General features: G+C 49.0%; 1 protein-coding gene across 1 annotated transcript in view; it reads right to left on the bottom strand.

The window, feature by feature from the left end:
* arhgef38 (Rho guanine nucleotide exchange factor (GEF) 38) overlaps positions 1-17,015 on the bottom strand; it is a 114,302-nt gene that overhangs the window by 32,178 nt on the left and 65,109 nt on the right. The window contains exons 6-9 of the mRNA XM_086006115.1: positions 15,768-15,967; positions 12,201-12,334; positions 7,140-7,244; positions 1,165-1,287 (exon numbers count right to left, since the gene is read on the bottom strand). Of these exons, the coding sequence (XP_085862241.1) occupies positions 1,165-1,287; positions 7,140-7,244; positions 12,201-12,334; positions 15,768-15,967 (562 nt within the window). The remainder of the gene's footprint in view (positions 1-1,164; positions 1,288-7,139; positions 7,245-12,200; positions 12,335-15,767; positions 15,968-17,015) is intronic.

Raw genomic sequence — 17,015 nt, 5'->3', positions numbered from 1 at the left:
TGTCCTCTGGTTCTACTGTTCTGGACAAGGTGAGACAGCTTGTCACGGTCTACATTATCTCGTCCCTTTAGAATCCTAGAAACAGCAATCGGATCATCTCCCAACTTTCCCTTTTCCAGTGAGAACATCTCCAATTTACATAACTGCTCCTCATAATCCAAATCCCTCAGTCATTCTGGTTGCCCTCTTATGTATCCTTTGGATAGCTGCAATATCCTTTTTGTAATGCGGTGACCAGAATTTGGTTAAAGCCCTCTCTGAATAGGAATATTTACACTGGTGCAGTAGCGAGAGGGTGCTCTGCTCAGAGATGGGTAGGTAGAGGAACATTCAGCCCCTCAAGCCAGTTGCGCCATTCAATGAGATCATGGCTGATAGAGATGTTAATAATCTGCAGTTGACCCGTGCTGTACCTGATCTCCTTAGTGCCGATACTGAAGTGATCGGGATTGCTCCATTCTCCAGCTTTGATATTGTCACCTAGATAAGCATAACAATTTATGACATTTTTAAAATTTTATTTATTCGCTTATGGGATCTGGGTGTCGCTGGCAAGGCCAGCATTTATTGCCCACCCCTAGTTGCCCTTGAGAAGGTGGTGGTGAGCCGTCTTCTTGAACCTCTGCAGTCCGTGTGGTGAAGGTGCTCCCACAGTGCTGTTAGGGAGGGAGTTCCAGGATTTTGACTCAGCGACGATGAAGGAACGGCCGATATACTTCTAAGTCAGGATGGTGTGTGACTTGGAGGGGAACTTAGAGGCGATGGTGTTCCCATGCGCCTGCGGACGATCTCCTGAGGAGGGTTGCTACGAAACGAGTGACTAAAATGGTCAGAGAGGCAAGTAACACTGGGATCTGAAGCAGAGTTGCCAACTGCCTTTGGGTTATTCCTGGAGGGTTTCATCACGTGACCGCCTATCTCCAACCACCCCACCCAATCAAAGAGCCTTTTCCCCTACCGCCAATAGTTTAATAACCAATAAACAAACATGCTTAAACAAAATGAAGGAAAAAACACACCATTTTAATATGATTTTTCTCCTGGGTTTTTGCTCCCAGTCAGTGTCTGGGAGATCAGTCTTTAATTCCTGGAGTCTCCAGGGCAATCCTGGAGGGTTGGCAGCCCTGACTTGAAGGGAGTTATAATGGCGCGTACAATACTTACAAAACTTTCAAAGGAATTTTGATAGTTCTTCAGTTCCTGAAGAGAGTCGCCATTGCTATGGTTGGAATCTTGTAAGGTTCTGTGAAGGCTATGGACATTCTGAACAGCTAATAGCATCCCATCCTGGGCAAGAAAATAAGCAAATGATCAAACATTAGCAACTGCAAAACACAATACAGGAAACTTTCGATTTACCGGCACCTAAATAACCGGAAATCTCGGTTAACCGGCAAAATTCAGGAGTAGGTTCAGGTAAGTTTTATTACTTGCCTTCCTCGATCTGTTGCTGTGCAAGGGTGTGGCTGCAGCTGTTGCTAAGCTACAGAGACGCTTGGAACTTGTGGCCATTGTTCTGAACATGTTGCTAAGCAACAGGGTTTGTTGCTTTATACGGAGCTCTCGGCTCTCCGTATCTTTTACTATAGCGTTCGGTTATCCGGAATTTTTGATGAACCGGCACCACGTCGGTCCCGTCGGTGCCGGATAAAAAAAAGTTTCCTGTAATTATTCTTCTGTTCAAAGCGACTTAAAAAAAATAAGACTTGAAGGGGGAAAATTAGCAGGGCTCTGGGGAAAGCATGTCCAAAGCTCGAGTGCACAATCGAGGCTCTGATATCACCTTTGACAGAGGTGTTCAAAATCATGACAGAGTAAATAAGGAGAAACCGTTTCCAGTGGCAGGAGGGCTGGTAACCAGAGGGCGCAGATTTACGGTGATTGGCCAAAGAACCTGAGGTGAGACGAGGGAAAAAAAATTTATGCAGCGCGTTGTTGTGATCTGGAACGCGCTGCCTGAAAGGGCGGTGGAAGCAGATTCAATAGAAACCTTCAAAAGGGAATTGGATAAATAATTGTAGGGGATAATTTGCAGGGCTCTGGGGAAAGAGCAGGGGGGAGTGAGACTAATTGGCGAGCTCTTTCAAAGAGACAGCAAAGGCACGATGGGCCGAATGGCCTCCTTCTGTGCTGCATGATTCTATGAAGAGGCTGCAAAATGCAGGCGTTTGACTTGACTTTTCCTCTAAACTAAGCCCGTTGCTCTTTTATTGACAGGGTGGGTGACAGATGCTGATTACTGTAGTATGGTACAAGTCGTAAAAGCTGGCAGCTGAAGAACTGCTCATGACTTGGGTTCAATCACTAATAGTTACGTTTAAATGGAGTGTAGTGACTCACTCCACGAGGCCAATTCCACACTCACAGTAAACAACAACAACAACTTGCATTTACACAGCGCCTTTAACGTAGTAAAACGTCCCAAGGCGCTTCACAGGAACGATTATCAAACAAAATTCATCACCGAGCCACAGAAGGAGATATTAGGACAGGTGACCAAAAGCCTGATCACAGAGGTAGGTTTTAAGACTTCATGTTGTGGAGTTACTGAGCAGTGTTTCATTTGTATTGGAGTGCTGCAAGTTACCCAGTTAATATGTCACGCAGAATGAACCAATCCCCACAGTCCTGTCGTCGCGTGGTTAAACCTGTCCACACAGACTACTAACCAGTGAGGCGAGAACTAGAAAGCTTGCGTCCTCTGATCACCAGCAATCCTCTTACACAACAAAAACTTGCATTCATATCACACCTTTAACGTAGTAAAACTGTTAAATCTCTAACTTCTTGCAGTTCTGACGAAAGGTCATCGACCTGAAACGTTTACTCTGTTTCTCTCTCCACAGATGCTGCCTGGACCTGCTGAGTATCTCCAGCATTTTCTGTTATTTTGGAATACAACAGTGCAAGCAGGAATGAGACAAGTGGGCCCACGTTTCATTCCAACTTCAACTCTTTACAAATGGCCATTTCTTTCCACTCCCAGATGTACAAATGCTGTGCGGGTCTTTCTGTAACCAGAGGTTAGTTTCGCCTCACTGACTACATATAAAATGCGGTTGGACTTTGGAATTTTGTCTGAATCTTTCCGACTCTGGCCAAGCACAGTGAAAGGCAACGGATAAACATTTACTTGTCCAGTGTCAGCTTGGCTCGGTTGGTAGAACTCTCACCCCCAGGTCAGATGCTCAGGTGGATGTAAAAGATCCCACGGCACTATTTCAAAGAAGAGCAGGGGAGTTCTCCCCGGTGTCCTGGGCCCAATATTTATCCCTCAACCAACATCACTAAAAACAGATTATCTGATCATTATCACATTACTGTTTGTGGGAGCTTGATGTGCACCAACTGGCTGTCACGTTTCCCACATTACAACAGTGACTACACGTCAAAAGTACTTCATTAAAGTGCTTCAGGACATCCTGAGGTCGTGCATGGCGTTATATAAATGCAAGTTTTCCTTTCTTTAAGGGTTCAAGCCCCACTATGGACTTGTAGTGTGGGTCACTCCATCAGGTTGGATCAGTGTGGGTGCCACTGGTGCGACTTTGCAAGACTTCCTTGACCATGTAGATGATTCCGTCCCTAGGATTTGGTAAAGGGTCTCAGGTCTGGGAATAGGTCAGGTGCCACACTTGCGTCGATGGGGTGAACCCCCAGGAATTTCGGGGCCATAGTGGATGATTTTAACCCCACTCGCTCAGCAGAAACCTGGCGGGTGGGGCAGTTAAAATTGCCCCTGGCTCTTGCCTGTCCGAAAGCCGCCACGATCGCAGCATCTGCAATTTTAAGCTGCTCTCCTGAGCCAGGCAGTAAGGACAGGCGCCCGGAGCCAACAGGGTCCTTCTTTACATATGCATGTTGCGGCCCAATGACATCATTGAGACCCGACTGTAATTTTAACTCAGGCCTGAGCAGGGAATCCCTCTGGAGTTATCTTTGCAAACTTTTCTTTTGTTCGGTCCTCAGGAGTGATCCGAAGAGCTGGGCATCTTTTCTGGAGGTCAGATACCTTTTTCCATTTTACCCATCGGGCTCCTGCAGGTACACGACCCCATGCTTCTCATGCCTATTTGACTCTCTGGTTATGGGTTGGCTTGTCCCTCTGCCACTCTCTTGTGTCCTAATAGGGCATCCAGCACCAGCTGCTGATCTCCGTCTGGAAACCTGGCTTTGTTACATAGTGTCGGCCGTGGCTCAGTGGGTAGCACTTTCGTCCGAGTCAGAAGGTTGTCCCATGCCAGAAACCAGAGCACAAAAATCTAGGCTGACACTCCAGTGCCGTACTGAGGGAGCGCTGCACTGTCGGAGGGGCAGTACTGAGGGAGCGCTGCACTGTCGGAGGGGCAGTACTGAGGGAGAGCCGCACTGTCGGAGGGGCAGTGCTGAGGGAGCGCCGCACTGTCGGAGGGGCAGTACTGAGGGAGTGCTGCATTGTCGGAGGGGCAGTACTGAGGGAGTGCTGCATTGTTGGAGGGGCAGTACTGAGGGAGTGCTGCATTGTCAGAGGGGCAGTACTGCGGGAGCGCTGCACTGTTGGAGGGTCAGTACTGAGGGAGCGCCGCACTGTCGGAGGGGCAGTACTGAGTGAGCGCTGCACTGTTGGAGGGTCAGTACTGAGGGAGCGCCGCACTGTCGGAGGGGCAGTACTGAGGGAGTGCTGCATTGTCGGAGGGGCAGTACTGAGGGAGTGCTGCACTGTCGGAGGGTCAGTACTGAGGGAGCGCTGCATTGTCGGAGGGGCAGTACTGAGGGAGTGCCGCACTGTCGGAGGGGCAGTGCTGAGGGAGCGCTGCACTGTCGGAGGTGCCATCTTTCAGATGAGACGTTAAACCGAGGCCCCGTCTGCCCTCTCAGGTGGACGTAAAAGTTCACACGGCCACTATTTTGAAGAAGAGCAGGGGGGAGTTCTCCCCGGTGTCCTGGCCAATATTTATCCCTCAACCAACATCACTAAAACAGATTATCGGGTCATTATCACATTGGTGTTTGTGGGAGCTTGCTGTGCGCAAAATTAGCTGCCACATTTCCAACATTACAACAGTGGCTACACTTCAAAAGTACTTCATTGGCTGTTAAGCGGTTTGGGTGCCACTGATGCAACTCTGCAAGATTTCCTTGACCATGTAGATGACTCCATCCCTAGGATTTGGTAAAGGGTCTTTCCTGAGGCCGTGAAAGGTGCTGTAGAAGTGCAAGTCTTTCTTTTTCTACCGTTTCACGCAGAAGTTTCGTACTTGGACAGATAAATTGCTCCTGTAATTTGTGATATTTAAGTGTTTAGCTTGTTCACCAGCGATTTTTCAAAGGTTTTCCAGGCGCTCTTTTAGGGCCACTCAGTTGTGCATTAGTTTTAAACACACTGAGAAACATACATCGGTGTTTCCATAAAAGGTACAGAGAAAAGTTGGTGCGTTTCCCCAACAGAGAACACAAAGAAAAAGGGCCAAAAATGTGACTTTAATGCATCTGTGTGCAGGGATCAAAAAGTCAAACCAAGCTTATTCAGACCAAGCTCTCCCAAGATTCAATAACTGGGGTATTGTCCATGCAAGTCTGTTGAGCTAAATGGTCTTTTGTCATCCCATGTTTCGTTCTTAATATGCCTGTAACCTGCGTCTAGTAGATAAGCTTACTGTACGCTACATTGGTTCCCGGTCCAGCAACGCCTCAATTTTAAAATTCTCATCCTCGTTTTCAAATCCCTCCATGGCCTCACCCTACCCTATCTTTGTATCTCCTCCAGCCCTATAATCCTCCAAGATCTCTGCACTCCTCCAATTCTGGCCTCTTGAGCATCCCCTGATTTCCATCGCTCCACCATTGGCGGCTGTGCCTTCAGCTGCCTGGGCCCCGAGCTCTGGAATTCCCTCCCTAAACCTCTCCGCCTCTCTCTCCTCCTGTAAGATCCTCCTTAAAACCTACTTCTTTGACCAAGCTTTTGGTCACCTGCCCTAATGTCTCGTTATGTGGCTCGGTGTCAAATTTAGTTTGATAATCGCTCCTATGAAGCGCCTTGGGATGTTTTACTATGTTAAAGGCGCGACACCCTGGTCCACTCCTCTATCACCCCCAACACCCCTTCCCCTTCGCCCGGCACCTTCCCGTGCAAGCGCAGGAGATGTAACACCTGCCCTTATACCTCCCCCCTTCCCACTGTCCAGGGCCCCAAACACTCCTTCCAGGTGAAACAGCGATTTACTTGTACTTCTCACAATCTAGTATACTGTATTCGCTGCTCACGATGTGGTCTCCTCTACAGTGGGGAGACCAAACGCAGATTGGGTGACCACTTTGCGGAACACCTCCGTTCAGTCCGTAAGGGGGACCCCAAGCTTCCAGTCGCCTGTCACTTCAATTCTCCGCCCCATTCGCACTCAGGCATCACCATCCTCGGCCTCTTACATTGTTCCACGGAAGCTCAGCGTAAGCTCGAGGAACAGCACCTCATCTTCCGATTAGGCACTTTACAGCCTTCTGGACTCAACATAGAGTTCAACAATTTCAGATCATAACTTCGGCCCCTATCATATACTTTTTATCCACACTTTTTTTTCTTCTCCCTCACAGGGCAGCTGTCTTTCATTCTACCAGCGCAATTCACACTTCATCTCGAGCCATCCTTTGTTTCTTAACCTGTCCCATTACCATCTCCTCTCGCCTTGAATATCTCTTAATGTCTCTTAACCTCTCCTGCCTTCTATCCTATCACAGACCTTCCCTTTTGTTCTTTCATCCCCTCCCCCATTTCCCAGCCCCTACACTTGCTGAAAAATCTGTCCCATTTCCTGCTTTTTTCCAGTTCTGACGAAAGGTCATCGACCTGAAACATTAACCCTGTTTCTCTCTTCACAGGTGCTGCCTGACCTGCTGAGTATCTCCAGCATTGTCTGTTTTTATTTCAGATTTCCAGCATCTGCAGTATTTTCTTTTTGCTATATAAATGCAGGTTGTTGTTGTACCCGTGTAAAATTAATTAAATTAACGGCCTGAACACGTTTTACCACTGAAGGAGAGGCAGCTCAGTTCTCTATAGCTTACACATAAAATAGGTCACAAAAGTGGCTGTGACTACAATAACTTCAGTCACCTACACAAAGTTGGGTAAAGCATTGTTAAGTAATCAACTCAAAATGTACCTGAATGTTTTGAAGGTAGCAGGAAGTATTCTTTGCACAAAGTCTCACCGCCTTCTCCAAGTTTCGAAACGTTTTCTCTTCTCTATCGAATGTCTCGTCTTTGACCTGAAACCAAGTACAATTTATACAAGTGCACGCACAAGAGGGCATTTCCAATTTGGCAGCGGATAAGCCATAATCCTATCAGTTGCACAGATTCTTCCAGCTCAGCTGCAGACAACATTTGCAAGTCAATACTCAGCCAGCCAAGGTGGTCAGGGCTGGACAGGCAGCAGAAGCTTGCCAGTGCTTCTTTGTTGCTAAGCTCTGAGTTTTTAGCCAGTTAAACTCCAGCAGTGTGTGTGAGCAAATTTGGGGTCCCTAAGCCATGGCTCTTGCTAATCAGTACCTAAAGTTTCTATGCTTCTATAATCAGCGTATGTCCCTATCGGGAGAGGGGGCAAGGACATACACACTAATTATATAAGCACAGAGAACTTGGATTTAGGGGCAAACGTTCCAATGAGTTTGCACTGAGCACACATTGGGAGCAATGTTCCCTGTAATTTTTTTCATGTACGGTCACTTTAACTGGCCGCACGGCCCATTCAAATTTTCGCGCATGCGTGGGACATCCAGACCGCTGCACACCCGCGCAGCTTAGCGGGAACATTAATTGGGGGTGCCTGTCGCAATTATCTGACTATGGTCGAAGAATCACGGGCTGGGTGTTTTACACAGAATTACATAAAATTTCCAGCACAGAAACAGGCCATTCGGCCCAACGGGTCCGTGCCGGTGTTTCTGCTCCACACGAGCCTCCTCCCACCCTACTTCATCTCACCCCATCAACATACCCTCTATTCCTTTCTCCCTCATGTGTTTATCCAGCTTCCCCTTAAATGCATCTATACTATTCGCCTCAACTACTTCCTGTGGTAGCGAGTTCCACATTCTCACCACTCTCTGGGTAAAGAAGTTTCTCATGAATTCCCTATTGAATTTATAAATGACTATCTTGTGGCAAAGCCACCAAAGAGACTCTCACAGTAACTTGTACAATTGTCTTTAATCATTATTGTTACCTTTTAATGTTTGCCCTGTTTAAACAGCGCGGGATCGATAAAATCGTGATCTGACGCGATGACGCGTGACGTTCCCAACGGCGGGAAACGTAATGACGTGATGACGTCAGGGTTGGAGGGCGTTTCCAGTTAGTCCTCGTGGAGTGAGCTAGTGTACAGACCTGTTTGGAGTTTCTCCTGCGTTTCTTGTTTTGTAATACTTTCAGTGCATTAAACTAAGTTTGTCAACTACCAGTTTAGTTCACAGTGTTTTTGTTAGGAGTGCAGAGACTCCTACATTGGTGACCCCGAATTCTCGCGATCGTTTTTCGCGGTGGACACGGAACGCAGGCCAGTGATGGATGCCAACGCTGTGGCCTTGAAGCTCCCCCAATTCTGGGAACAACAGGCGGCCTCCTGGTTTGTGTAGGCCGAGGCGCAGTTTGAACTCTGCAACATCGTGCAGGACCAGACCCGATATTTGTACGTGGTCTCCGCCCTTGATAGCTCGACGCCGTCGAGGATCATCAGCCTTCTGGAGAACCCCCCGAATGCTGACAAGTATGTAGCCATCAAGACTCGGCTGCTGCAGGAATTTGGCCTTACCAAGGTGGAGCGCGCTCGCCGCTTACTGACACTACCAGGGTTAGGTGACTCCAAACCCTCGGAACTAATGAGCCACATACTGACGCTCCTGGGGTCCGAACCCCCATGTTTCCTGTTCCGCGAGCTGTTCCTTACGCAGCTGCCCGAACACGTCCGGGCAGCCCTCGCCAGATCGGACACCGGGGACTGCATTGCGCTCACCGAAGAGGCGGATAAAATTTACGCGGTCCGGCAACAATACTGCGCCATCGCGCAACGCCCCGCCCCGAGGGGCCCGGCCCCAGCCCCGGCGCCTCCGACGGCCGGTTACTGTTACTACCACACTCGTTTCGGCCCGAAGGCCTGCTGCTGCCGACCACCGTGTAGTTTCGTGCCCAGACTGTCGAACAGACCGCCGCGAGTCAAGAACACCGGATCCGGTGCGTCCCCCGCGGCCACGATGGCGATCGGCGACTCCGAGAATTTAGGAGTCGGTCAAACAGGTTTGTCTGACCTCCTCGGCGATTGACTTTCCTCATTAAAGACAATTCTGGGGGGGCGTATGTGGCACCACCAAAGAGACTCTCACAGTAACTTGTACAATTGTCTTTAATCATTATTGTTACCTTTTAATGTTTGCCCTGTTTAAACAGCGCGGGATCGATAAAATCGCGATCTGACGCGATGACGTCATCACGTGGGACACGTGACGTTCCCAACGGCGGGAAACGTGATGACGTCATGACATCAGGGTTGGAGGGCATTTCCAGTTAGTCCTCGTGGAGTGAGCTAGTGTACAGACCTGTTTGGAGTTTCTCCTGTGTTTCTTGTTTTGTAATACTTTCAGTGCATTAAACTAAGTTTGTTAACTACCAGTTTAGTTCACAGTGTTTTTGTTAGGAGTGCAGAGACTCCTACAATCTTATATTTATGGCCTCTAGTTTTGGACTTTAGTTTTGGACTCCCCCCACAAGTGGAAGCATCTTCTCTATAATAACAACAGAAAATGCTGGAAAAACTCAGCAGGCCAGGCAACATCCGTGGAGAGAGAAAGAGAGTCAGCATTTCAGGTCGAAACCCTTCGTCAGGACTGAAAAAACACAGGAAATGAAACAGATTAAAAGGCCAGTTTGGGGGCTGGGAAATGGGGATGAGAGAACAAAAGAGAAATGGAGACATTAAGAGGTATTCAAAACCAGACGAGATGGTGATCGGACTAGTGGAGACAAAAGACGGCTCTAGATGAGGTGTGAAATGCGCTGGCAGAATGGGAGACAGCTGCCATGTGGGAGAGAGAAAAAGGGGGAAGGGCACAAAACAAAGGTGTGGATAATAAATATATGTACAAATGTAATAGGGGCCGAGGTTATGATCTGAAATTGTTGAACTCGATATTGAGTCCGGAAGGCTGTAAAGTGCCTAATCTTCTCTATGTCTACTATATTAGAAGAAATGTAGATGAGCTGATTCTCAGGCTCTACCTGTGAGCACATGCTCAGGATAGAGCAAGAGCTACTTGGGCAGACTTGCCCCATGAAGTTTCACAACATCCCTTTGAGGAAGTCACTGGGCGCCGTTCCCCCAATGATCTGGCTGCGATTTTGTTTATTGGTGAGCTATCACCACAAGAGTGATAATAGTTTGTTTGTTTGATTGTACAGTCCATACTTTCTCCCAGTAGTGATACACACTAATTATATAAGCAGAGCAAACTTAAGGTGCTGATTAGCAAAAGCCAAGACTTAGGGATTCCCCCAATTCCTAGCGGCAAGGTTCCTATTCTTCCAGGTACCATCAAGGCATCTGAGCAGATGATTGATCATTAACCACACCCTGGAATACTGCTTGGCTCAGGTAATGGGATTACCAAATCTGCCACAGAAAATCAACTCCGTTTCAACCTCCCATTGCTGTAGAAGCCATCTTGGATCCAATTCAATCCAAGGAGTTCCACGTTTAGCATCTCCTGTCCGCCCAGGATGAGCATTGCGTTCACAAAACTAGCCTCCAGGTAAAGCCTTAAAGCAGCTGTCAAGCCCGGCTATTGTTCCTTTATCAGCTATAGGACGGACTTGGATATAGGGCTAGAGGGAGGAGTGCCAAAACCTGCAGACGATCCAAAAATAGGAGGCAATGTAAATTATTCTGAGGACCACAGGAACCTGCATGGGGATATTGATAAGATGGCAGAATGGGCAAAAAGATGCCAGATGGAATTCAGTGTTTGGAAATGGGAGGCGGCAAAAATATAAAAGTAATTATACTTTGAATGGGGAAGAGCAGGCAACATGGAAGAGCTGAGAGGTGAGAGGGTCCAGGCTCAAAACGTTAAAAGTAGCACCTCAAGTTCATAAGGTCATAAAAGAGCTAATGGACTACTGGGTGTTATGGCAAGCAGTATAGAATGAAATTCGAGATGTAATGCTAAATCTATATAAAAACAACAACTTGCATTTATATAGTGCCTTTCACAGAGTAAAATGTCCCAAGGCGCTTCACAGGAGCTAAATCAGACAAAAATTGACACATAAGTGTAGTGTATGTACCTTTAAGAGGAGAACTACTTTTACAGCTCCTGTATACTGTAGTACCGGCAGTGACCACACCTGTATATAAACCCTGAGTAGGGATCTGTACTGTTAGTTTTTTTAGAATACCCTCATTCAGTAAACACCTGTTGATTGTTCATCTGCAGCCTCTGTCTATTTATTGAAGAACACCATACCTTAAGATTCACGGATTTAACAATAAGGAAATATCAGGACAGACAACCAAAAGCTTGGTCAAAGAGGTCGGTTTTAAGGAGCGTCTTAAAGGAGGAGAGAGGTAGAGAGGTTTGGACTGGGAATTCCAGAGCTTCGGGCCTTGGCAGCTGAAGGCACGGCCACCAATGGTAGGGCAAAGGAAATCATGGAGGCACAAGAGACCAGAATTGGAGGAGCGCAGAGATCTCGGAGGGTTGTAGGGCTGGAGGAGGTTACAGAGATAGGGAAAGGCGAGTCCACAGAGGGATTTGAGTACGAGGATGAGAATTTTACATTCGAGGCGTTGCTGGACCGGGAGCCAATGTAGGTCAGTGAGCACAGGGTGGGGTGATGGGTGAACGGGAGCCAATGTAGGTCAGTGAGCACAGGGTGGGGTGATGGGTGAACGGGACTCGGTGTGAGTCAGGACACGAGCAGCAGAGTTTTGGCTGTCCTGAAGTTTACGGAGGGTGGAAGATGGGTGTCCGGCCAGGAGAGCGTTGGAATAGTCGAGTCTGGGAGGTACGGATGAGGGTATCAGCAGCAGATAGGCTGAGGCAGAGACGGGGACGGGCGATGTTACGGAGGTGGAGGTAGGTGTTGGTGATGGAGCGGATATGGGGGTCAGAAGGTCAGCTCAGGGTCAAATACGTCTAGTGCTTAAAATGCCTGAATAACGTGGACAATACCTGCGGCTCCCCTCCAGTCAGGATCTTCAGATAACTGGTGACGCGGTTAGACTTCTTCCTGATCGACCGAATGTTCACCTTGGACAGCTTATCTCTTAGAGACCCATCCTCATCACTTTTCTTGTACTTCATCACTAAGGAGCAGGTTGCAAGTAAAAAAAATTAGTACTATTGTAGGAAACTTTACGTGCGTGTTTCTTAGGAGAGGTTTTTGAAACCTCAGCTCCAGCAGAAGGTGGGATGGGTGGGGTTTGACTCTTGGGGACTCCACTCAACACTTGACCCAGCTGCCTCTACTGAACTGGATTTACCCGATTTTCTCCCGATCATTTGGTCGAGTTCCACCATCATCGCATGGTGACTCAATCTACTGCAGGTGTGTCCACGGCTATTGTCTTTTTGGTCCATATATTGTCTGGATCACATAGCCTTAGGAGCTGCATCTAAAGTCCCATGTTGCCATTAATCTGCTTGTACCTCCAGCTACAGATACGTACAGAACCGGACGTTCTGATTTTAGATTCATTCAGCAAGCCACCAGACACAAAATTCCAATGGAACAAAGCAGCAAGAAAGATATACAAATACAACAAGAACAGATTTGCTTGGTCTTCAATGGTCATATCGCAAGGCCTAGGAAGAGTCAGGGCCCAAGGGCCACAGTTTGCTGTTCAACCCCCCTTGGGTTATGCCACTGCACTCCTCCCCGCCCTGGGTTATACCACTGCCCCTCCCCCTCTGGGTTACACCACTGCCCCACCCCCACTCCCCCGGGTTATACCACTGCCCCTCCCCCTCCGGGTTACACCACTGCCCCACCCCCACTCCCCCGGGTTACACCACTGCTCTCTACCCGCCCCCCCCCACCACCCGGTAATACCACTGCCCCCTTCCCCCAGGTTATACCACTGCCCCTCCCCCCACTCCCCCGGGCTATACCATTGCCCCTCCCCCGACACCCCCCGGGTTAGAACACTGACACTGACCCCTTCCCCCCCCCCCGGGTTATACCACTGCTCTCCCCCCCGCCACTCCCCTGGGTTATACCACTGACCCCTTCCCCCCCCCCCCGGGTTATACCACTGCTCTCCCCCCCCGCCACTCCCCTGGGTTATACCACTGACCCCTTCCCCCCACTGACCCCTTCCCCCCCCGGGTTATACCACTGACCCCTTCCCCCCCGGGTTATACCACTGACCCCTTCCCCCCCGGGTTATACCACTGACCCCTTCCCCCCCGGGTTATACCACTAACCCCTTCCCCCCCCCGGGTTAGAACACTGACCCCCTTCCCCCCACCCCCCCCGGGTTATACCACTGACCCCTTCCCCCCCCGGGTTATACCACTGACCCCTTCCCCCCCGGGTTATACCACTGACCCCTTCCCCCCCCCCGGGTTATACCACTGACCCCTTCCCCCCCCCCGGGTTATACCACTGACCCCTTCCCCCCCCCCCGGGTTATACCACTGACCCCTTTCCCCCCCCCCCCCGGGTTATACCACTGACCCCTTCCCCCCTCCCCCGGGTTATACCACTGCTCTCCCCCCACTCCCCTGGGTTATACCACTGCCCCTCCCCCCCCGGCTAATACCACTGCCCCCTCCCCCTCCCCCGGGTTATACCACTGCTCTACCCCCACTCCCCTGGGTTATACCACTGCCCCCTCCCCCACCCCCTCCCCGCGTTATACCACTACCCCCTCACCCCGCCCCGGGTTATACCACTGCCCCCTCCCCCCGCCCCGGGTTATACCACTCTAAGTGCGCTTCACATTGGCCAATCCAACATTGACACTAGTTTCTCAGCTGATGGGGATAATCTAAACCTTTTCTTCTAGATTTTTAGACAAGTCAATAAACACCAGGGAACCAAGTTTGAAAAGAATTTTACATCGCAATGAATTAATTTCAGAGATGCCTCAATGGGGTAAACCTTACAAATTTGCAATCTGGCGTGGAGCTTCCCCTGCTGGGAGCGTGTGGCGGGAATGTGGGTGCGGAAATCTGCAAGGCTTGCGGGATCTTCCGTTGGTTAAGTGTGTACGTGGTCTCTGGTCTGGACAGGGGCGGGGAGGGGGAGGGCGGACAAGGGGGACAGACAATGGAGGGAGCGGAAGGGGGGACGAGCAAGGGAGCAGACACGAGAGGGCACAAGAGCTGCCTCTCCCAGCAGGAAACCTCACCTGCTACTGGAATGGGCGGAGACTCGGTGTAAACGGGTGCGACTCTGGGTTCCGCCCACACTCACCCCCAAATCCACCAGCACGGTCACGGATTTTCAGGGTCTGCGTCAATCTGCTTCTTCATTGGTTAGTTTGCAACTTGTGTTACTTCACCAATCGAATTGCACAAAATCTTTTCCAAAAAGTTTAAATAATATTCTCCTCAGTCAGACTTTGGGTTGTAATTGTCTGCAATTGTGGCTGGCTTGGATGTGGGTGTACAGGGCGCAATTTCAAAATTTGAAGACACAAAACTTGGAAGTATAGTGAACAGTGAGGAGGAGAGTGATAGACTTCAAGAAGACATAGACAGGCTGGTGGAATGGGCGGACATGTAGCAGATGAAATTTAACGCAGAAAAGTGCGAAGTGATACATTTTGGTAGGAAGAACGAGGAGAGGCAATATAAACTAAAGGGTACAATCCTAAAGGGGGTGCAGGAACAGAGAGACCTGGGGGTATACGAGCACAAATCGTTGAAGGTGGCAGGGCAGGTTGAGAAAGCGGTTAAAAAAACATACGGGATCCTGGGCTTCATAAATAGAGGCATAGAGTATAAAAGCAAGGAAGTTATGATGAACCTTTATAAAACACTGGTTCGGCCTCAACTGGAGTATTGTGTCCAATTCTGGGCACCGCACTTTAGGAAGGATTTGAAAGCCTTAGAGAGGGTGCAGAAAAGATTTACGAGAATGATTCCAGGGATGAGGGACTTCAGTTACGTGGATAGACTGGAGAAGCTGGGGTTCTCCTTGGAGCAGAGAAGATTGAGAGGAGATTTGATAGAGGTGTTCAAAATCATGAGGGGTCTGGACAGAGTAGATAGAGAGAAACTGTTCCCATTGGTGGAAGGGTCGAGAACCAGAGGACACAGATTTAAGGTGATTGGCAGAAGAACCAAAGGCGACATGAGGAAAAACTGTTTTACGCAGTGAGTGGTTAGGATCTGGAATGTACTGCCTGAAAGGGTGTTGGAGGCAGATTCAATCACCGTTTTCAAAAGGGAATTGGATAAGTACCTGAAGGAAAAAAATTTGCAGGGCTCCGGGGAAAGGGCGGGGGAGTGGGACAAGCTGAAGTGCTCTTGCAGAGAGCTGGCACGGGCTCGACGGGCCGAATGGCCTCCTTCTGTGCTGTAACCATTCTATGATTCTATTCTATGGATTCTGATTGAAAGTCTTATTTACTCTGGGGAGAAACTTCAGTCACATTGTTGGACAAAATGGCTGAGAACTCCAGGCAATTTCTTTCCTCAAAACCGGTGATAAGTAACTCTCATAAAATTTAATATCTAAGTATTTATGACGATGAATGACATTTTTTTGTTGTTGAATGATCTCCTTACCCAGATCCTTCCTCCTCTTAAATTCGTTGATGTTCGCATTGATTTGCTTCACTGCGGCCAACGCATCTTCAACTGGTTTGCGGTCCGCGTGTAACTCTGGGGTAGATTTGTAAAGCTCGCTCAATAACAGCGGGTACTTCATCACTCGCTGCACTGGCTTAATAAGCAGAGACCCCATGTCTAACAAGGTGGATTTCCCTCTGGAAACAGAGAGACACACACACAAACAGAAATCGTTAGGTGTACAATGCGATCCCCTTTTTACTTACAAACACAATTATAGTCAAAGTGTTACATAATTTTGGATAGTTAGGAACAGGAGTAGATCATTCAGCCCCTTGAGGTGTTTTAAGATGATTGAAGTATTTGATAGGGTAGAGAGAGAGAGAAACTATTTCCTCCGGTGGGGGGAGTCCAGAATAAGGGGGCGTAACCTTAAAATTAGAGCCAGGCCGTTCAGGGATGATGTCAGGAAGCACTTCCCCACAAATGGGAGTGGAAATCTGGAACACTCCTCCCAAAAAAGCTGTTGAGGCTGTGGGTCAATTGAAATGTGTGAAAATTAATCAACAATTATCAGTCAATTCAATCACAACAAACTTGTTGTGATCTGGAATGCGCTGCCTGAAAGGGCGGTGGAAGCAGATACATAGAAACATAGAAGATAGGAGCAGGAGTAGGCCATTCGACCCCTCGAGCCTGCTCCGCCATTCAATGAGATCATGGCTGATCATCCAAACAAAGTAGGCTTCAAACTCGGCGGTCATCTATCTGTGGCATCGACAAGTGCTTGAACATGGAGAGGGCCAGGGAGAGAGCGCCGCGCTTCAGCGAGGGGGCATTGGATGCTCTGGTTGGTGCAGTGGAGCGCAGGCGATCTGTGCTCTACCCAGAGAATGGCAGGAGGCCTCAACACAGTGACTATCGCAGAGCTTAGAGGGAGGTTTCCAACAGAGTCACCTCCAGCAGCATGGTTCCCAGGACTCCTGTGCAATGCAGGAAGAAGTTCAACGACCTCACTCGTGTCGTCAGGGTGAGTGCCTTTTTCAGAATCATCTTCATCCCTCCATCTGGACCTCACTTTATGGCCAGAGGGTGTGCCAAGCCCCAATGGCCAGCAGTCATCCAGCACCCATGGCCCTTTCTGGAAACACACATGCACATTCAGCTCTGTGCATAATGTAAGGGCTAATCGACCATGGGAGGCATGTCATCCCAGATCAGGGCAGCATAATGTAAGGGGTAATC

This window comes from Somniosus microcephalus, chromosome 2, assembly GCF_052327205.1.
Source record: "Somniosus microcephalus isolate GS21.2 chromosome 2, FLI_Smic_1.0, whole genome shotgun sequence".
NCBI classification, from domain to species: domain Eukaryota; kingdom Metazoa; phylum Chordata; class Chondrichthyes; order Squaliformes; family Somniosidae; genus Somniosus; species Somniosus microcephalus.
This window is presented reverse-complemented; position numbering and strand designations above follow the sequence as displayed.